Source organism: Culex pipiens, chromosome 3, assembly GCF_016801865.2.
Source record: "Culex pipiens pallens isolate TS chromosome 3, TS_CPP_V2, whole genome shotgun sequence".
In the NCBI taxonomy this organism is placed as follows: Eukaryota; Metazoa; Arthropoda; class Insecta; order Diptera; family Culicidae; genus Culex; species Culex pipiens.
This window is the reverse complement of record NC_068939.1, coordinates 161970367-161990757: the sequence shown is the minus strand read 5'-3', so window position 1 is coordinate 161990757 and position 20391 is coordinate 161970367. Positions and strand designations below refer to the sequence as shown.

Below are 20391 nucleotides of genomic sequence, written 5' to 3'. Positions count from 1 at the left end.
ACCACTCAAATCCCATTTTCAAAATCCCGACTTTTGCAGAAACTGAAATATTAGGCATTTCTTATCTAAAGAATGACTTATTTGAACAAAATCTATCTTTTTATAAAAAAATATATTTATATTGACAACCATCAAAAACAAATTCTAAATTAATTTAAAAATAAACTATTAAAAATTTTCGTAAAAAAAGAAACATAACAACTAATTCCTAAAAACTACATCAAACATGAAAGCACTCATTGCAGTTGTTGTTCAGTAACTGGGCTGCTTTTTAACTGGGCGCTCGATAACTGGGTCGTAGCCTAGTTAAAAAGCAGACAAACGTCAAAAAACCAAAACAAACCGAAATGACCGAAGGGTTAATGGATGCAAAAATCATGTTCAATAAATAAAAAAAAACTTTTTCCAAAATTTTATGTAATTTCAAACCACAATTAAAGAAATATGAAAACTAAGCATTGTGAATAAATTTGAGAAACATTTATTTATTTATTTCATCAGGAAAATATTATGCATAGTTGGCCCCTCGTTATTTTTCGTTTCGTCTTTGAAAATAATCGAAAGCTTAGCAATACTTTCAATTTTAATGTTTATTTTTAAATTTGGATAACGTATAGTTTTCGATTCTTCGGGTTGGACCCGTCACTATGATCATCAGGACTTCAGCTGAAATTTGGTGAGATCTTTCCAAAACAAACGAATAACAAAAATCTGCCTACTAAATCCGCGCTGATTTCTTGTCCACGGACAAGAAATTGGAAGTTCTGAATGACGTTTGAATCCGATTGATGCAAACGTTCTTTAGGGCGGGGCTTGTCGATTCAAGCTGAAGTACCTCGCGCACGGCTAGCCTGCGTAGAAATGGGTCACCGAAGCTCGGCAGAGCTCACCCTCCAAATGCCTATGCGAGTTATTTGCATGTATAGTATATTAATCTAAAATACATGGAAACAACTCAATTTGTAAAAAAGGACCGCGTGGTCCCGTTTGGTTGGTTGCACACACACACACACGTATAGTTTTTGATTCTTCGTTTCAACTGGAAATGGCAATAAAAGAATACAATTAAAACATGATTATTGTTATTATTTTCTCAAAGAAATTAGAAAAATATCAAGGAATTCGTATGAAAAAAGTTTTTACCAGTTCCCTTATATTTTTTTGTAAATTTTGATATTGAATTTTTCAATCAATGTTGATTTATCTAGTTGTCAGTATTTAACTGTTTTAATTTTTTTCAATGAAAAATTCATTTTGATGTGGTTCCATGTTTACCACTTATTTTAAGTGAAATGTTTGAAGAGACATATTCTTTAAACATATTTGCAATAACGTAAATCAAAATTTCTTGGATTTATTTTTCAGCAATTTCAGTACTTTTTCATGTTTTCAAAATGTAAACAAGTTTTTTTGTTTTTTTTTTTTATTCAGAACGAACAACGATTGGATTTTATTCGGTTTTCGACAACTGAAAATCATGCTTTATCTATAGTTATTTACCCATACTCACAAAAAAAAACCAAGGGTAACATTTGGAAAAAAATAATTAAATGACTTAATGAATTTAGTTCAACAATAACAAAATATTATGCAAATTTGTTTCAAATGCATTCTATATTTATTTGGATTTTTAAATCCCTTTAAAATCTTTTTCATTTTCAAATAGATTGAAAATGTGAAAGGAACCTTACATTTAAAGTATGTTATCAAAGAAGATTTAAGTGAATTTAATTTGAAAACCGTAATATTTTTTTTAGGTATTAAAAAATAATTTTCAAGCAAGTATGTATACGATTCCCGATTTTTTGCGAATTTTAGCAAATTCCCGAGTTAACTCCATAAAAGTTTGAAATATTTTTAAACGAGCCCAAACAGGCTAAATTTGATAATCAATGCAGAAAATAGTAGTTTATGCAACAAGTTGCAAAAAGGGGATTTTTTCAGCACGAGTCGTACATTTATCCAACGAGGTTCACCGAGTTGGATAAATACGAAGAGTGCCGAAAAAAACAAGTTTTGCAACGAGTTCCATACAACATTTTTTGCAATTCCAAAAAACACACACTGAGTGAAATTTTATGTCAAATTTTCATGTATTTTGTCAATAAATCGTTTGAATTAAAAAAATGTTGAAAAGTGTTACTACTGTAGTTCAACTTTTCAGCATTTATATTGAAAAGTGTTGCTATTCGATTCTGTTATTTTTGGTACAGAAAAGTAGGCTATTTCGTCGTTCAAGAATGACAGGAAAAGTATGTAGTTTCACGGCGGAATTGCAAAAAGGAATTTTAGATTGTTCTCAGTTGATTAGACTTATATTTCCCTCATATTTTGATGTTTTTTGAAAAAAAAAATGTTCTGCTTTTTGGTTTTTCGGACCAATTTATTTACAACGACTTTACCTGTAAAATTAAACAAATGCATTTTTTGCAATATTTTATTTTTCATCATCGCTATTTTGGCCGCCATCTTGGATTTCTACGCATAATCGTCCCATGTCAGTTTTGGACGATTTTGACTTAATGACGTTTTTAAGTTTAGTTTGATGTGTACTTTAAGAAAAACACATAAAATCTGGTACTTTTTTCGGAAACTCATTAAAAACAACACCAAGTCTGTTCCCATTCTACGCATAATTGTCCCACCAAGTATTTTCTTACACGGAATCATTAGTTTTACTAAGCATTATGTCTTGTTTACCTGTTGTATAGAAGCAAGAGAATCACAAATAAGGGTGATAAACTGCTAACTGGGGCGATTAGAGACACATAGGGCGAATAGGAACCCATGGGACAATTATGCGTAGAAACACAGAAATCGGTCGAAAAATTTCAATCGCGTTTTCTCAGTTCTGGAGTTTTTTTTTTGAAAAGGTCCAATGAACCAAATTTTCAGTTTTTGCTTTTTGGGTGTTTTTGAAACCGCCTTGAGTCAGGGGTATTAAAAAACACCCAAAAAGCAAAAACTGAAAATTTGGTTCATTGGACCTTTTCAAAAAAAAAACTCCAGAGTTGCACTTTTTTGAACATGGGACAATTATGCGTATAACGGCAGTTTAAGGGTCATAAAGCTCAACAATCAAAAATAAGACAACGATTTTTGTTTTCGTGATTCGATTATCCGAAGTGAAATTCTGCCAAGGCCTTCGAATAATCGAGTCTGGACTGTATGTTTTAAGGGCTATTTTTAATCAGACCTAAAACAAACTTGATTCTGTTTTTTAGAGATATCACAACGATGAATAACGTCTAACTGACGTTTGGTTTCCCACTTATATTGATAAGTAAAAAAAACTTGTAAAATGTGTTGTCCTTTATCAAATTTATTCCAAACATATGCTCTTGAACTTGTAAAAAAAAGAAACATCACAATTCTTCCAGAAATCTGGTCATGTGTAACCTTCTTATCACAAACAGCTCTGAAACCGCCCATAAGCTAGATCTCCAAATACCGGCCACACAACCGCCAGCCAGGCATCAATGCAGAACACACATTCTTTCAAGTGGGTGTCAGCTGATACAACGAACGTGCGCGGAAAAACACACACACACACACTCTCTTTAACACATTTTAATGAAACCAACTGGCCCGGCTCACTGTTATCAGCTGGCAGCAAGTTAAGATTTTTGTTGTTGTTGTTCCTCCTCCTCTGAGGCATTCTGTTCGAGCTACAATCTCCGATAGAGTGGAGACCTTGTAATGGTTCACTGCGTTCGTTGGGGCCAACGCCCCGATGGTGGTTTGCTTCAATTTTTTTGAGATTTCAAATGTTTACCACAGACACTTATCTGTGCTGCGGCGTTTTTTTATTATTAAAATGTGATTCCACGCGCCTCAAGACTACGGCGCGATGCACTTTGAATAGGCGAAACACTTGGCGTTGCAGTTGCGTTGCATAAGATCGTCGTGACGCAAATTGCCATTCGAGATGCACGCCGGGCTGCACTCAGAATGCATTCCGAGAGATAAATCTACGCCGGATGAACTTTGTCTCTTGGCTCGTCGTGCCTTATGAAACGAGCGCCTGGAAGAGAAGTTGGCAGTCGGGAAGGTTCAGACTTGACTCGATTCTAACTTAATAACGCTATTTTGCGCTGTGAGTTTTGCTAGCTTGCCCTAAAAAAGTGACCACTTCGTCACGCATCCCTGGAACGGTCGTCGGCATTCTTCGTTGAACGACGACGGAGACGACAACAAGTTCAGTGGGGAACGGGTCAAAGTTGTGCGGCTGGTTGGTCAAATTTTAATTGAATTAACGGCATTTGGCCAACTTTTGCGTGCGTGTGTGTGTGTGCCGATATGCTGCTTTCTACGTTTTGACGGCGATGCTCTCTGCGCACTCGTAAACATTAGAGAGAGAGAGAGAGAGAGAGTATTACGTGTATTCGTAAGCCTTTTATGTAACATGAGATGTACATGTTTAACGTATAAATTAATGTGGGGAACTATACCCTTTCTCAACCTATATCTATTATCGGCCTATCAGCCTTCATGAAGTGTTTTTGACTGTTCCAAAGTAAAAAAACGTTGCTTAATCCACCTTTAGGTGGTTGGTGCCTTCCTCATATTCATAAAGTCAATACATTCAGTAAAAAATAGCAACATTCCCTTAACATGTTTAACAAATCAATTTTATTACTGATATCTTTTGATAGCGTTCGCAGATCTTCAATTTTTATGGCTCATCGGCAAGGTCTGATAAAAAAACCTATCCAACGAAAGTTCACATGGAAGATTCAGACAATATTTTTATCACAATATCTCAGATCCGGCCTCCAGAAAGTATATAAATAACACTTAAGTGCCGATAACTTTTGATAGGGTTGTCAGATCCTTGATGTTTTAGGCTCATTTGAAAGGTCTTTTGATTATCTAACTAACGGACATCATTTTTACTGAAATATTTGAGATCCGGCCTCCAAAAAGTGTATAAATAACACTTAAGTGCTAATAACTTTTGATAGGGTTGTCAAATCCTTGATGTTTTAGGCTCATTTGAAAGGTCTTTTGATTATCTAACTAACGATGGGTCGCATGATGGACCCGGACATCATTTTTACTGAAATATCTGAGATCCGGCCTCCAAAAAGTGTATAAATAACTCTTAAGTGCTAATAACTTTTGATAGGATTGTCAGATCTTCAATGTTTTGGGCTCATTGGAAAGGTCTTTTTAATACCTTTCTGAAAATGTATAACATGATAGGGTTTCTGGCAAAAACCACCCTTTTTACAATCTTCCGGACTTTATTCGAAATCGTTTTTTTAGCATATCTTTTGAAGTACTTTACTAAACTTCATAATATTAACTAGGGTCTTGAGGGACCCCAAGACGGATCGAATGAGACCAAAACGGTCGAAATCGGTTCAGCCAATCCGGAGATAATCGTGTGCATATTTTTCAGTGCACGGACTCACATCCAGACACACGCACAGACATTTGTTCAGAATTTGATTCTGAGTCGATAGGTATACGTGAAGGTGGGTCTACGAGGTCTAATAAAGAAGTTCATCGCGTGATTTTATAGCCTTTCCTCATTGAGGTGAGGAAGGCAAAAAGCTCAAATAAAAGTGAGCAAGCAACTCTCCGTTGTTAATACATCTGAAAATGTTGATTTAATAGCAGAAAACAGCAAAAGTGATGTAAATTGGTCGAACGGCTTAGAGTGATTAAAATGGGTATATTTCCCCTGTATGCAGTTCTGTTTATATGGATTAAGTTTGTATTTTTAAATACAAATTAATTTAATTAATTTGCATATTTTAATCACATTTTAGTTTCAGCTCAAAAGTCATCAGAAAATTCGTCTTTGTCTAAATTGTCTAATTGTTTTAAAATGGCTGTATCTCAAAAACTAGATAAGCAAACTTTCTGAAACTTTGTCCAGAGATACTTGACAGTCATATGAAGTAAAATCCATCATTATCTCGAAATGCATATTCAGCAAATGTTTTCATTATTTGCTCAGAGGTGCGTTATGGTGTAAGGAATCGATAGACACCAAAACCTTAGATTACATTTTTTTTTTCATAATAATGGTATTTTGAGCTCCGCGGCCAGGGGTGTCTCTTGTGTCATTTTTTTCAATGTCATACTACAGTCCATCCAAAAAGGATATTCAAATTTTCTCAGAAAGTAAAAAGATAGGTACGCAAAGCGCAAAAAAAAAACAAGAATGTTTGTCTAACATGCCAAATTAGTATCTCTTAATCTACACGAGATAATATACGCCATTATTGCAAAAAAAAAATTGATGATAACTCGAAAGGTTAGCATTTTGTCGGCTAAATTCTAACGAGTGGTTTATGACATAAAATCACAGATTTTTGCCGAAGACAGCTAATGGTTTTGAGTTTTAATTGAGGAGTTTGAATTTTGTTATTTCCAAAAAGAGCTTGCGTAGTTTATATAAAACGTAAAACAACATGAATACTAATAAAAAAGATCAAATACGCTAGCTAACAAAGCTTATTGCAGAAGGACTTTTGTTTTTCCAAATATCGTCAGCATGTCAAAATATTATAATAAAAGTATTGGTTAACTTTTTTAAGAAAACTTCATAAACTGTATGTAGTTTTGATCAAAATTTCTAGATTTTTTTTTTCACTTTTAACCCACGTGAAGTCGCACGCAAAAAAATCGATACCCAAGAACTTTTCGGCGAATCGCTCCAACGCGTGTGACCTGCTTCCAGAGTGTGCTGGCCGCTGCACTATGGGGTATTTCCATATAAGCGAGCGGCCAAAAATATTTTTTTGCTTTTTTGTGACTTTTTCGTGTTATTTGTACTTAGTATAATGAAAACAAATGAATTTTGATATTTTTCCAGAAAATAAGTTTAATTTTCGATTTTTTCATATATTTGAGGCCACATGCATTAAAGTGGTGAATTTTAATATTCTTGCTCTGTCTATTTGATGCACGGAATGGCGGTTTATGCTATGTTAAAGTTTCTGATTTACGTTCAATCTCCCTCCCCTTCTTCTTGAGTTAAAATCCACCTCTCTTTGAAGACCCCCCCCCCCTCCCCCTCCAATCAATATTTGATTTTTGCGGTGTTTTAGAATTTTAGACGGTTTATTTTATGGAACATTGTATGGATTCTCGTCCACGTTTTTTGTTGATCCACTTGCAAATTCACGTTTTCCACGATAAATTCTTCTAAATCAAAATCACTATGTAACCAATTGTCTTTAGATTACTTAAAATATGAACTTCTTCTATGGGCTTTTGTATACCTCGTTTTGAAGCTACAGAACAACATGCGTAGTTTTTCCCTGAGTTGATCATGTGACGGTTCTGCAATGTTGTAATTCTTACAAATATACTCGAAAGTAGTTCTCACGTTTTCAAAATAGTGCTTCGTTATATCGTACAGGGACACTACGGTATTATTATCCATACTTTCAAAAGAACACAACAACGAACTGATATGAATATTCGACGAATCGTTTCTGTAAAATACTTAGAATAGGAATTTCTAATTTTATTAAACGTACCTAAGTACCAACAAAGTCATGAATATCAAACCATTTTCAAAACATACATAGCAGGTACGTCATTTCTGCTTCCGCAGGTAAATAATGTGATTTTAACCAAGCGTATACGCGAAATCATTAATTTTCATGCATGAATCAAAATGTTCAAAATGGCATAACTCAAAAAGTGCACATAAGTGCACTTTGAAATTTGGAGACAAGTTAGGACATGGTTCAAATTTTAAGCTTCAAATTTTTCAGACCGCACAAATGCACACAAAAAAAGTACTCCATTAGCAAAGTTGAAAAAAACTAAATTTTGAATAAAAATCCATCTTTTTTGATTTTTATTATTTTTTTTAGCCTGTAAAAGTGTGTTTTGTAAAATGTTATTAAAAAGTTGAATCAATTACTTTTCTGAATATATATAATGATGCAGGAAAAAATACATAAACAGCTACACAATACAACTATGAAAAATAATCATTTTTTAGTCAAAAAACATGTTTTTTCTTACCATTTTCGCCTTTGAAGGTCTGCAATTCAGTGAATTTTGAACCTACAACTTTCAAACTCTGGATTTTTCTTAGTTAGAATGTTTATTTTCGAAAAAAAATACCAAAAAAATAATTAGAGCATGTCGGTTTTTCGATTTATGGCCGCCTGAAACCCCATAGGGACGTGGCGTTACATCGTGCTGCCATCTGGTTTTTTTAAGCGCAAGAGTGGAAAAGTGCTGAGTCATCGTCTAAAAATAGACGGCGTCCTATCTCGCCCAGCAAAATGAAGTCGATAAAGTAGTCGGTTTCGATGAGAAAAAGTGGAAAACGTGGTCTAAAAATAGCGACGCCATCCCCCTATAGTGCGCTGGCTGCTGCCCTTCCCAGAACATTCGCCCTCCACCTCGGCGCAAGCTATGGGGCTTTCATTTCGCTTGACCAAACACAACAAACACTAAGCACTTGACAAAACGAGCCCTGGGGCCGAGTAAACAAACACTGCCTCGAGCCGATTCTTTTGTCACTCATCCCGGTGGGGCCGCACCGAACCGTGACACCTCCGCCCCCTTTTCCACCTGCTGCTTCTTCCTCTTCGCCGCCGTTCGGAATATTTTCAATTGATTTATCCAAGTTGACTCTTCGATTTCGATACTGCTTTTTCCCCGTTATGGCTCGCGTTGGTTTTCTTCTTTTCTTCGCTTTTCGCTGCAATTAATGCCAGCCAAGCCGAACCCGAACAAAACCGGACGGGCAAGTGTAATTCACCTTCTCTCCCTTCTCCTGCTCCTCCTCTTGCAACTGTGTGCTGCCAAGGAACTTGTTCCATCCGAAAATGAATGAAGGGAAAAAAAAGCACCAAAATAGCACAACAGGGAGCGCCCCCGTCCAATGCCCAAACACACACACATAGCCCAATTCCAAAATACGCGATAAATTATTCCGAGGTCCCCCCACTTCTTCTCTAGCAGGTTACACAACCCTCCGCGGGAACGGTCATTTGTTGACACGTCGTGGACACTCCAGCGAGAGAGCAAAAAAAAAAACAACAAAACTTTCATGGCAAACTATTCTCCGCAGAACGGAGTGAAAAAAAAAACTAGTTTTTCTTCTTGACTCACTTTCCCTCACCACCACCACCCCCACCCGGCAATCAGCAACATCCGGAGGAGACGGAACAACCCGCCCGTCCCCGCCCGATTCCAACCTGTTAAATCTCCCGTCAGCGAAAAAAGGCACACACGGAAATCGATTTCGCGTCGGAACCGCAAAAGTACCGTTCGATAGAAAAGAGTTCCACCAACTTGGCTCCTGCCTATATTTTTTTCACCACTACTACTTTTCTTCTGATGGCCACTTCATCAACCCGCGACCGCGACGACGACGACGACGGCGGATTCGCGTCCGAACGAAAGAACCGTCAAGAACACAATGAAAAGGAATTTGTGCGACGACGGCGACGAGGCCCGCCTGATGACAGGTTGGGCGGGATTCAAAGTGAGCGGTGCGGCGGCGAGGTGGCAGTGTTGTCAGGTTGATGGACGATCATGTTGCGTACTCAATTTTGGGTACGTCAGTATTTAGTCGGATATATTTGGTATGATATATGTCAAAATAAACTAACCTCCGAGCTGCCGTTCTACGCATAAATGTCCCGTGATCAAAAAGTGCAACCACAGAGTAACCAAAAATCAAGAGGCTGTGGTGCAACTCTGGAGTTTTTTTTGGAAAGTTCCAATAAACCAAATTTTCAGTATTTGCATTTTGGGTGTTTTTAATACCCCTACTCCAGAACTATGAGAAACGCGATTGAAATTTTTCGACCAATTTTTATGTTTCTACGCATAATTGTCCCGTTAGTCCCTATTCACCCCATAAGACCCTAATCATCCCAGTTAGCATGCACTCTTAATTGTAATCCTCTTGCTGCCTCTTGCTGAAACAAAAAATCTAGTGCGGCACAAGAGTTTCAGTTCCAAGACGGCGGCAAAACTCGTTAAATCACCAATACAAACAAAAACTATGTGGAAATCAAACATTTACCCCGCTTTTATTGTGTTTATATCTTTTTAGTTAATAAGCCTAATAATTTTATTTTTGTTTTACAAATATTAACAAAATCACAAATTTAAGAATTGAAAATATTCATAAGTACACGTAGATTTTTTTTTTGTAGACAGCGTATATGCACTTCGGAAGGAACCGGTCAAGAAAAAAATCAAATGGGCAGCAGCGGCGGCGAGAGCAAGCCAGAGAGGGTCAAGAAATGCCCCAAGAAATCGCTCCCTCTCCTTTGTTCTGCTGTTCGTAAAGCTGTTTCTTGACCTCTTTCCTTCCGAACTCCGTACTAGCCTAGAATCAGCCTGTACGAAGCTTGTTTCAACATTGTTTCAAAACATGGTTGAATGTAATCAACACAAATTTTGCGTTGAAACAAACCATGATTTTCTCAATTCCACAAATCTTTTATTGTTTTGAAAAAGTTGCTTTGACGTTTAGCGTTGATTCAACAAAAATGATGATTTTCGAATCAACAAAATGTTTTGTTGATTCAAACATGCCTTATTTTTCTGCGTGTAGTAAAATAAAATTATAAAAAATAAACACTTTAATTCGAAAATACATATATTTAAAGATTGAAAAACACAACAGTTCAACAATTTGAAAATTAAAATTTAAAGTACAACTCTTTTATAACTAAAAAAATTAGAGTGCAAAATTCAACAACATAAAACATGAAAAATAATGCAATCCAAGAGCTTTTTTTAAAAAAAAAGTTCCAATAAACAAAATTAAAAATTCTCGACTTTTTAGTTTTTGCTTTTTGGGTGTTTTTAAATACCCCTGACTCAAGGCGGTTGAAAAACACTCAAAAAGCAAAAACTGGAAATTTGGTTTATTGGACCTTTTCAAGAAATACTTCAGAATTGTTGCTTTTGAGTGTTTTTGAAATCACCACAAGGCGATCAAAAAGCAAGAAAAAAAAATTACAAAAAAATCTGGACTGATCGCCTTAAGGTGATTTCAAAAACACCCAAAAAGCAACAATTCTGGAGATTTTTTTTTTGAAAAGGTCCAATAAACAAAATTTTTACTTTTTGCTTTTTTTCAGATCATCTGAAAATTTTTAATTCTGCATATTGATTTCAAGTTATTTTTGGAATTTTTTATGGTTTCAAATTTTCTAAAGATTATCTGAATCAGCTGAAAATAATAATCCGTGTCTTGGCCTTGCACCAAAAAGTCTATGAACAAATAATTTTGTATGAAAGAATAAAATAAACTTATTGTTAAATTAGTGACTATTTATAATTTAGTATATAAAATAATTCAAGATTTTTTTTTTGAATTTTTTGCTTAAATATTAAAAATTTAGGATTTAAGAATTTATAATTTTTATGTTTTAAATTTTTAAATATTTGAATTTTGTTTTGAATACACGCAGAAAAATAAGGCATATTTCAATCAACAAAACGTTTTGTTGATTTGAAAATCATGATTTATGTTGAATCAAAGCTAAATGTCAAAGCAGCTTTTTCAAAACAACAAAATACTTTTGTGGAATTGCGAAAATCAAGGTTTTTTTCAACGCAATTTTGTTGTGATTATATTCAACAAAAATTTTGTTGATTCAAGCCTCGTACAGGCTGATTCTACAAAACATTTTTCTGCGTGTGTAAATAATTTTGATTTTTTTTTGCCAGATTACTCACTTTCTATTGAGCTACATATCACTCAATTGAGTCCTAAAATTAAGCTTACATTTATGATATTATTGTTCACTACGATAAATCTTTTTGTTTTGTTTTTTTTTTTTTTTTGGGCACAAAGACTCAGACGATTGCAAAGATTTTAAAATGGATTTTTAAATCATTTTAAGAAAAAACTAACTTCGCGCCTTGACAGAAAAGGTCCTACTTGACAGCTCGTTCCAAGGAGACTATAGTTGATCGATCGAAAATATGTATGGGCCGCTAGCATATCTGCCATAGAGCTTTATGACGTTTCGCGTACACACACTAGCGCACCATTTGATTTTGCTGGCCGGACAAAATTTAACCTCAATCTTTTTCGTGTACGTACATGCAAAACATGCGCACGTAGATAACTCTATTCTTAATTGGGTCATTGGATGCAGCGCGAGGGCTATGAACACTTAATACCCGGGACAGAAATATAAGGCTTTCTAGTCACAAATTTACCAACACATTCAAAGTATGTTTACATGGCTGCTGCGGGTTTGTTTGCATCAGAAAAAAAACATAACCAAGAAATGTGAAGCGGTCCAAAATTGCGATAACTTGTGTGGTACAAGGTTGAAAAGTAAAATCGCAACAAGTAAAATTCGTTTCTTTAGTTACCCTGCGATTCGGAAAACAGGAAAGGAAAAAACCCGAAAATTGACAAAGATTCCGAAAATTAAACACAAAAACAAACACACACGAAACTGACAGCTGCTCCCATCAGCTTGTTTGCATCAGTACACGTTGCCGAAAGAATACCCATTTTACTATCTCGCCATATTTTTTGCAGTGGGCCTAGAAAGCCTTATGTTGTATCAGTATAAATCAAGTATGATAAAAGGGCCAAGCATTCAATATTACGCCCTTTTGAAATGTTAGTCTTGATTTATAAAAATGAAAATATTGTTTTCGAAAAAATCGGAAAATTCTACAATGTTTCATATATTAACATTGAAAATTGGACCATTAGATGCTGAGATATCAACATTAGAAAATGGTTTGGGAGAGACTTAGAAAAAATCGGAATTTTCTCAGCTTTTGACTAATGTGGGCACTAATTTGAAAAAATGAATAACTGCGAATATTTTCAAACAAAAATACTTATAAATGGCTGTTATTTGAAAATGGTGCACTTTACAAAAATTTCACTCAAGTACTTTTTGATTGCAAATTCAATTTTACATTGAAATGTGAAGTAGAAATTTTTTGAAAAAAAAATCAGTATTGATTCAAAAATTCATAACTTGGTCAAAGATTTTTTGTCCATTCTGGAAATTTATGAAAAGTTGTCATTTGATGTCCCCTGCAACATATAAAAAAGGTGTTTTTTTTTTTGCAAATCAAGTTTTAGTTACAAAAAGTGAAATAGAAAATCATCAATTTTTTTTACCGTGCATCATTTAATAATTAATAAGTCTTTTAGATATTTTAAATTTTATTTCTGAAAAAATACAAATTTGTTACGTTTTTCAGATTTTTCGGTAAAGGTTAAAATGTTAAAAAATCACATTGACTCGTACGTAATAATGAATTAACGTACTATTTGAATGATTACGTAAATAGCAACCATATAATAAAGCTTTTTCTGTGAACACAAGAATAGCAAAGAAATATTTTTTTCTTAGTAACGTGCAAAGGATGTCATCATATTCAACAAATCAACAGCGACTTAAATTGTATAATCTTTATTCAGTATAAAAACATATTTGTTCAACAAACAATTGAAAATACCGAGTTTCAAGTTGAACTTTGACGAATACCACCCATAATTATTCTACCATAAAGTTACTGTTTGTCTTCACGGCAAAAGATAACACGAAACTTTAGTTTTTGCTCTAATTTGTGTTCGTTTCGAAAATAGCATCCATTGTATGGTACGTACAACTGAAGAATTATATATATAAAAAAAAAAAAGGTAGAAGAAGAAGCTACCAGATATCTTGGACAACATTGAGGATAACCGAGCGTGTTTTTTAAACTAAACTGTGTAACGATATGTGCAACGGAAATCACGCCTCAAACACGCGCGCACCGCATTAGCTTCGCGCGTCGTTGATCGTCGCCGGCACTCGCACCTCCAGCCCGTTCAGCTCCTTCGTCAGCACGATCTGGCAGCCCAGCCGCGAAGTGTCCGTCAGCTCGTAGGCCAGGTCCAGCATGTCCAGCTCCTCGTCGCCGGGCTTCTCCGGCAGCGCTTCAAAGTCCGCCTTCGAGAAGATCAGGTGGCACGTCGAGCAGGTCAGCGTTCCCTCGCACGCCCCGAACCCGTCCAGATCGAGCTGGTTGTTGACGACCACGTCGAGCAGCGAGTCGCCCAGCTTGCCCTTCGTCTTTATCCGTTCACCGTTGGCGCGTACGAACGTCACTTCGATTCTGCGGGGGGGGGGAGAGAGAAAAGAGGGGGGAGGGGTTAGAAAATTGCAATCTCACTGTGCGGTGCGATTAGATACGGCAGGGACTTGAGATACATAAAAGGCTATCTCTGTCAGGGGAAGTAAGGCACTTTAAGATGCTGATAACAAGTTGGAAGAGTTCGATTTTCTTCATAGACCTTTTTTTTCTGAATAATGTGTCCTTTGAACCTAAGCAATATAAGATTTTTGCTGAATTTAAACCTTTTTTAATTACTGGAAAGAGAAAACAAAATAATGCGAATTTAAACAATATGAATTTTGATTCGAATATTCAAAATTGGGTCTAAGAATTAGGCTTAAATTGCTGATGTTATATTATTGTTCACAACGATAAAGCTTGTTTTTATCAGCATGGTGGCACTTTGTACGACCACAAAGCTTTGAATTTAGTTTTCAAATCATTTTTTAATTAACTTGCTTGACAGAAAGTATTTATCTTGCATGATAGCTTATCCCAAGGGGACCATAGTTGATCCGACAATCCATATAAGGCTTTCTAGACCCAGTGAAAAAAATATAATTTAACTCAAAAATGACGAACTCCTCGTCACAGTGTCCTGATGCAAACAATGATCGAGCTGTAGCTGTCACAGCCCTGCGAAGTATGTTGGCTGACATATCGGGCAGTCAGTCAAATAAACCAGCTAGAAGTCGCTTGACAAAAAAATTTTGCTAGAAAGAGATAGGAAACCTGATGCAAACAAACGTCCAGCTGTCATGTAAACATACTTTGAATGTGTTGGTAAATTTCTGACTAGAAAGCCTTAGGGAGCGTTCTTTTATTACGTAACGCGAAAAATCGGACTTTTAGACCCCCTCCCCCCCCCTCGTAACAAAATTTCCATACAAATTTCAAAAATTTTGTATGGAGCGTAACACGGCCTCCGACCCCCCCTCCCCCCCTACTGCGTTACGTAATAAAAGAACGCTCCCTTATTCAAACGCTGTCTTGTCTGTCTTAGTTTTTTTTTTTTTTTTGCATTGAAATCAATGAAAAGTTATTAAACATGGTGTGGCAAACTCGCGGACGTTCGGATGAAGCTCGAAAACGTGGTTTTTAGTTTTAAAGTATATTTGCTTCTTTACTGTGTGAAGGTTGGCTCGACAATAGAGCTTTATGACGTTTCGCGTACACACACTAGTGCACCATTTGATTTTGCTGGGCGGACAAAATTTAACCTCAATCTTTTTCGTGTACGTACACGCAATACATGCGCACGTAGATAACTCTATGAGCAGCTCGTGGTTTTGGCGGAAGCTCGCCGGATGACAGCAAACGCAAAGTGCGAACGCAGATCTGTCAAACTGTCACGCCCCACGGGAAAGTGAGACGCAAAACAAAACAAATTATTTTCAGTGGGGTTTCTCTACAGGGCTGTATCGGGTAGATTGCTACAATGGTTTGTAGCTTTTTTTTTACCGCTCCTGAGCAATTTTAGACAACGATCACTTTTTCGTATTTTTTTATTGGGATGAAACCTCGTGTGTACTAGAGGTGGGCAAAAAAAGAGCGAGCCGCTCAAAGAGCCGGTTCATTAAAAAGAGCGAACGAACCATGGCTCACAAAAAAAGAACCGCGGTTCTTTTTTAAACTCCGGTCTTTTGAAAGAATCGTTCCAAAATGGTCCAAGTTTTAAAATTAACTTGTTATAAATATAATTTATTGAATTTGTAACAAATTTGTATTTGTAAAATTTGTTTTTGAGAATTGAAAATACAATTTCAAATATTTCTAGATTACTTTTTCAAAACAACCAATGCGCCATGGGTTTCCTATGTACATAGGACCTTTTGAAAAAGTAAGCGAGATTTCAATGATTGTAAAAAAGTACTTTTCAAGTACTTTAAAATTAAAACGGCATGGGAGTCTAAAGCAACTTTCTCATCAATATATATTGAAAGACTCTCAATAGCATTGATGTCAATCTTTGAACACCACTTAAAAGTTTTCAAGCATATATATTCAGTTTCCGGTGGGTCTCGTGGCGCAGGGGTAGCGGCTTCGGCTGCCGATCCCGATGATGCTATGAGACGCGGGTTCGATTCCCGCCTTATCCACTGAGCTTCTATCGGATGGTGAAGTAAAACGTCGGTCCCGGTTTCTCCTGTCTCGTCAGAGGCGCTGGAGCAGAAATCCCACGTTAGAGGAAGGCCATGCCCCGGGGGGCGTAGTGCCAATAGTTTCGTTTTCATATTCAGTTTCCTGCTGTTTTTTTTTAATTTCAAAAGAATATGAATTTTTAAAACAAACCGAAGAAACTTTTAATTGTATTCATCGTACATCAAAGTATTACCCGAATACAAATTTGAGCATTTAAATTAGCTTAGCTTTTAAATTATTATCAAAAATCTACTAAATAGCTTAGAGATTTAGGAAAAAATAATTCCTCCTGCCCGAATAAACTTCAGCGTTTATAAACATTATCGATCAAATCAGAATGTAGAAAAGAGTTAACAGAATATTTTCTTTTGATAAAATATCGGTATTAGTTTAATGTTCGCAGAAATAAACGCCATTTTAAAATTAATAGCGATAAAAAAGAGCGATTTTGCCCACCTCTAGTGTGTACCATTTTTTTTATGAACAATTTTGGCAGCTGTTCACACAAAAAGGCTATTGAAATATACAAAACTCTGTATCCTCAGAACCGATTTTCTGATCGATTTAGTGTCTTCGGCAAAGTTGTAGGCATCGTTTAGGACTTCTCAGAAAAAAATAGTTACACACTTAAAAAACATTTGAAAATCGGACGCAAATTTGCTATCACTTCAACATTCCATTTCGATGAGAACCTAGTTTTTCTTGTGAAACTTTCTTTCGGAAAATGTATCTCTGATATTTTCGAAAAAATACTACCGTATAGGATTAAAAATGGATTTTTAAATTAATTTTGAAAAATTAACTTCGCGGCCCTTCTTCACAGAAAAGGTCCTACTTGACAGCTCGTTCCAACCATCGAAAAAATGTTGTCTTGTCAATTTTTTTTATTAAAATGAAAAAAGTGATCAGAAATGGTTTTATATGGTGTTTTTTACTGTTGTACATAAAAATTTACATAGGGCTTTAGGACCTTATTTTAAGCAAACAGTCTGTGCTTCTTACGACAGAGCATTTTATACATTAGGAACTAGCAGGACAGACTTATTTACACTACGGCTTTGACCCATTAATATTTGTTGGCTTGAATTTTTAGGTAGGAATTCTAATTTGAAAAAGGGGCACGTTTTTAGATTGTAACTATTTTTTTAGAATCTTTAATACCTACAACATAGATTTTTTTAAATATTATTATTGAAAAGCCTTTACCCAGCTAAATTGTATGAAACATATAAGGATGATAATGATGCTAAATCCGCTGAAACAGTTCAATAGGACGAATCTGCATTTTTAAACAAGCAGGTCCATCTCATTTGCTCAAGTGACAGTTAAGAAAATATAAAAATTGAACTTCAAAAAAATCGACTCTGGAAGAATTTCTCATACTGTAAAAATTATTAAAAATTATTTTAAAAAAAATCAATCTTTTATTAATGAAGTATTTTGTTTATCTCAGAAATGAAAATGTCCAAAAAATGTATCCGTGGTTTATGGATGGCCCCCGAGTAATGGACATTATTTTTCTTGCTATTTTTTTCTATTGCTTTTTTTTTTGCAAAAAAGGTTTTTGGAATTTTATAAGAATTCTAAATATTTTTAATCCAGCTTTTTAAACATGCTAAATATGATTATCAATGCACATAATGGGGGGGGGGGGGGGGGCTAAATGTGCTTTAAAAATATTTGAAAATCTATCCACTGGAAGGGGATTTTATTATGGATTTGAAATAGAAAAAAATATTTAACACTTTAAAAAGCCATTGGTATTACCGAACTGTTTAACTTTCTTTTTAATCAAATGTGAACGTAGTTTGACCAAAAACACCACTACTTTAAGAATAAGAATAACAAAAATAAGCAGTGTGCAAACTGTTTGTCTGTTGTCGAACAACTTCTACGCTGTAACAAGCATTTGTTTTGTGCTTTTCATTTGAAAATCATGGAAATTGGGCTTGAGATTTTTTTTGCCCTGCGTATCATAAAAAATGCAAAAAAAAAAATCAAACCAATGATTAGCATTTTAAAGTTTTATGTTTTCAATTATGTTTTCAATTTTTTTTGTTTTGAGTCGTGTTTTGAGTTTTCAGTTTTCAGAATTTGAGGGATGTCCATATAAATGTGCTAAAAAATATTTGAAAATCTATTTACTGAAAGTGTTTTTATTATCGATTTGATATCTGTCTAGTTTTTGGATTGTTAGCAGAATGGTTAAGTTTGCTGAATTTTATTTTAAATTTTAAGTTGATTTTTTTTTTTTTAATTCTTAGTACATACTTTTATTTTGCAAATCCTTATATGTGACTTGGACATGGAACACTGAAGTTATAAGAAGTTTGCAAGACGCAAATCATATTTTAATTGAACAAAACATTTTTTTCAAAACACTTTTAAATTTTATGGAAATAGAAGTCCAATCAACTGAAAACAAACTGAAATGCATTTTCCTGCGTTTAAAATCATATTTAGCAAGTCTGGGATCGATCAAAATTATTTTGATTACTTGTTAAATTGACTTTGGCCAGAGTCGAGGGACATAAACCAAAAAAAAAAAATATTTACAGATATTAAAAAAAAAATCTCACTAAGTTTATGAAAGAAAATTTGATTTTTTTTAAATAATTTAAAAAATGAGCATTCTCATGTTTTTAAAGGGTAAAATTCCATTAAATGTTGTAAATATATTTCATAATATCCCCAAAACAAACGAACATGATGAACCTTAGCATCAAAATTTTACCAAACCTGCCAAAACAACGGTTTTTTATTTCTAGAATCAACACCATCTTTCGAAAAATCATTAAAAAAAATATAAATAAATTTAAAAATAAAACCGGGCGAGCACTAAAGCTTTTTGGTATTTTTTTCTCGAACATGTGACTTAGGTATGTTTTCGATTTTTTTCAAGAAATACTATTTATTCATGAACCTTAGTTTTTTTTCGAATGTCTTATGGATTGAAATTGAATACACATGCAAAATTTTCTGTACATATTTCATGTCTATCCCAATTTCTACTGAGTCAATCAAATCTGAAAAAAATGCGACAAATTGATTTGATTATTCAAATCCCACTTCCGCTTCCAGCAAACTAACTAATCAAATTCACACCTCAAGAGTCTATCTTTTTGTAGAGCCTCTTCTTCAAACAACCTTTGCCCACCAACACCCAACAACACGTCGTCTACCACACTAGTCAGTGTTGCCTTTCCACCTTGATCTCCACTTTACGGATGTCTACAATGTCACGTAGCCTCTCTCGCGAGTCATTTCTCAAGAAAAAGCTAACATTTCAATTGTCTCTTTTTAACTTTTAGCCGCGCACGCAGCTTTTAGTCAATACTTAAAACAAGCATTGTTTGTCCTATGTTGCGTCTCTTTAAATCTGTTACAACTTTCCCTTTCGCATGATCCCTCAACCTTTTTTTTTGCGCAACCTGCCACGCGCGCGCTCGCGGACTTTGTTATAACAGGTCATGGCACATATATTTTCTATCAAACTCCACCTGACGCTCTTCACGGGGGGCCAGCGCAAACATGCAACATGAGTTCGTCCCCACCCGCCCAGTCGGTGGGTGTTGCAATCGGTCATTACGTCCTCCTCCAGAAGGGGGGCCGCCTTTGCGGTATTGCGTCAACTTACTCTTCGTTCTGCAGCATTGGCTGGGACGTGGACAAATTCCGGGAGAAGCTCTGGATGAGGCGGGACTGCTGCTGCTGGATGATCTTGGAGGTAGCATCTTCAGGCAGCAAACTGGTTTTGGCCGAAACCAGACTCCGCACGAGCCGTGGAGTGGTTCGTGATGTAATCAGCTTAAACATTGCTGGGCCTTTCCTTGGCGGATTAGGATTATTTGGATTAGCTAGAGGTAGAGGCACTTCTCGAAGCACTAACACGCGCGGCGATAGAACAGAATGAGACGACGTAGAATTTAAGAACACAACTTAAAACATCTTTTCGACTTCAGCGACTTGCGTTGATTAGTTTAAATTTTCGATTTCAAAGCTGAGGTTTGGTTGCTTCTGCCACCACGCGAACGAAACTCACGAATGACGAAAGTCAAAGTCAGAAAGTGACAGTTCTAGCTGTCAGTTTTATTAAGCCCGCCAGCAAAACATGTTTGTTTTCCTTGTGCGGTAAAACTCGGTAAAACGCGCGCCAAA

At 35.5% G+C, this 20391-nt stretch overlaps 2 protein-coding genes across 10 annotated transcripts in view; both read right to left on the bottom strand.

The window, feature by feature from the left end:
* Positions 1-9411, bottom strand: part of LOC120426072 (F-BAR domain only protein 2) — a 76192-nt gene extending 66781 nt beyond the window's left edge. For 7 of the 9 annotated variants that reach the window (XM_039590759.2, XM_039590760.2, XM_039590762.2 and 4 more), the window contains exon 1: positions 9183-9411. The gene's annotated coding sequence lies outside the window, so the exon portion shown is untranslated. The remainder of the gene's footprint in view (positions 1-9182) is intronic. The other 2 variants (XM_039590780.2, XM_039590781.1) reach the window with 2 other exon arrangements.
* Positions 9412-13387: 3976 nt separating this feature from the next.
* Positions 13388-20268, bottom strand: LOC120426079 (adrenodoxin-like protein 2, mitochondrial). Its single transcript, XM_039590789.2, has 2 exons — positions 19871-20268; positions 13388-14091 (listed from the first exon to the last, which is right to left on the bottom strand). Exons 1-2 carry the CDS (start codon positions 20047-20049, stop codon positions 13755-13757), a joined length of 516 nt encoding a protein of 171 aa, XP_039446723.1. The 5' UTR covers positions 20050-20268; the 3' UTR covers positions 13388-13754.
* Between the last annotated feature and the right edge of the window lie 123 nt (positions 20269-20391).

Bases quoted from the DNA above. Each gene is read 5' to 3' on its own strand.
- LOC120426079 (XM_039590789.2), bottom strand. From the start codon at position 20,049: ATGTTTAAGCTGATTACATCACGAACCACTCCACGGCTCGTGCGGAGT. The intron at 14,092-19,870 runs GTAAGTTGACGC...CCCCCCCCGCAG, and splicing joins CCAATGCTGCAGAACGAAGA to AATCGAAGTGACGTTCGTAC.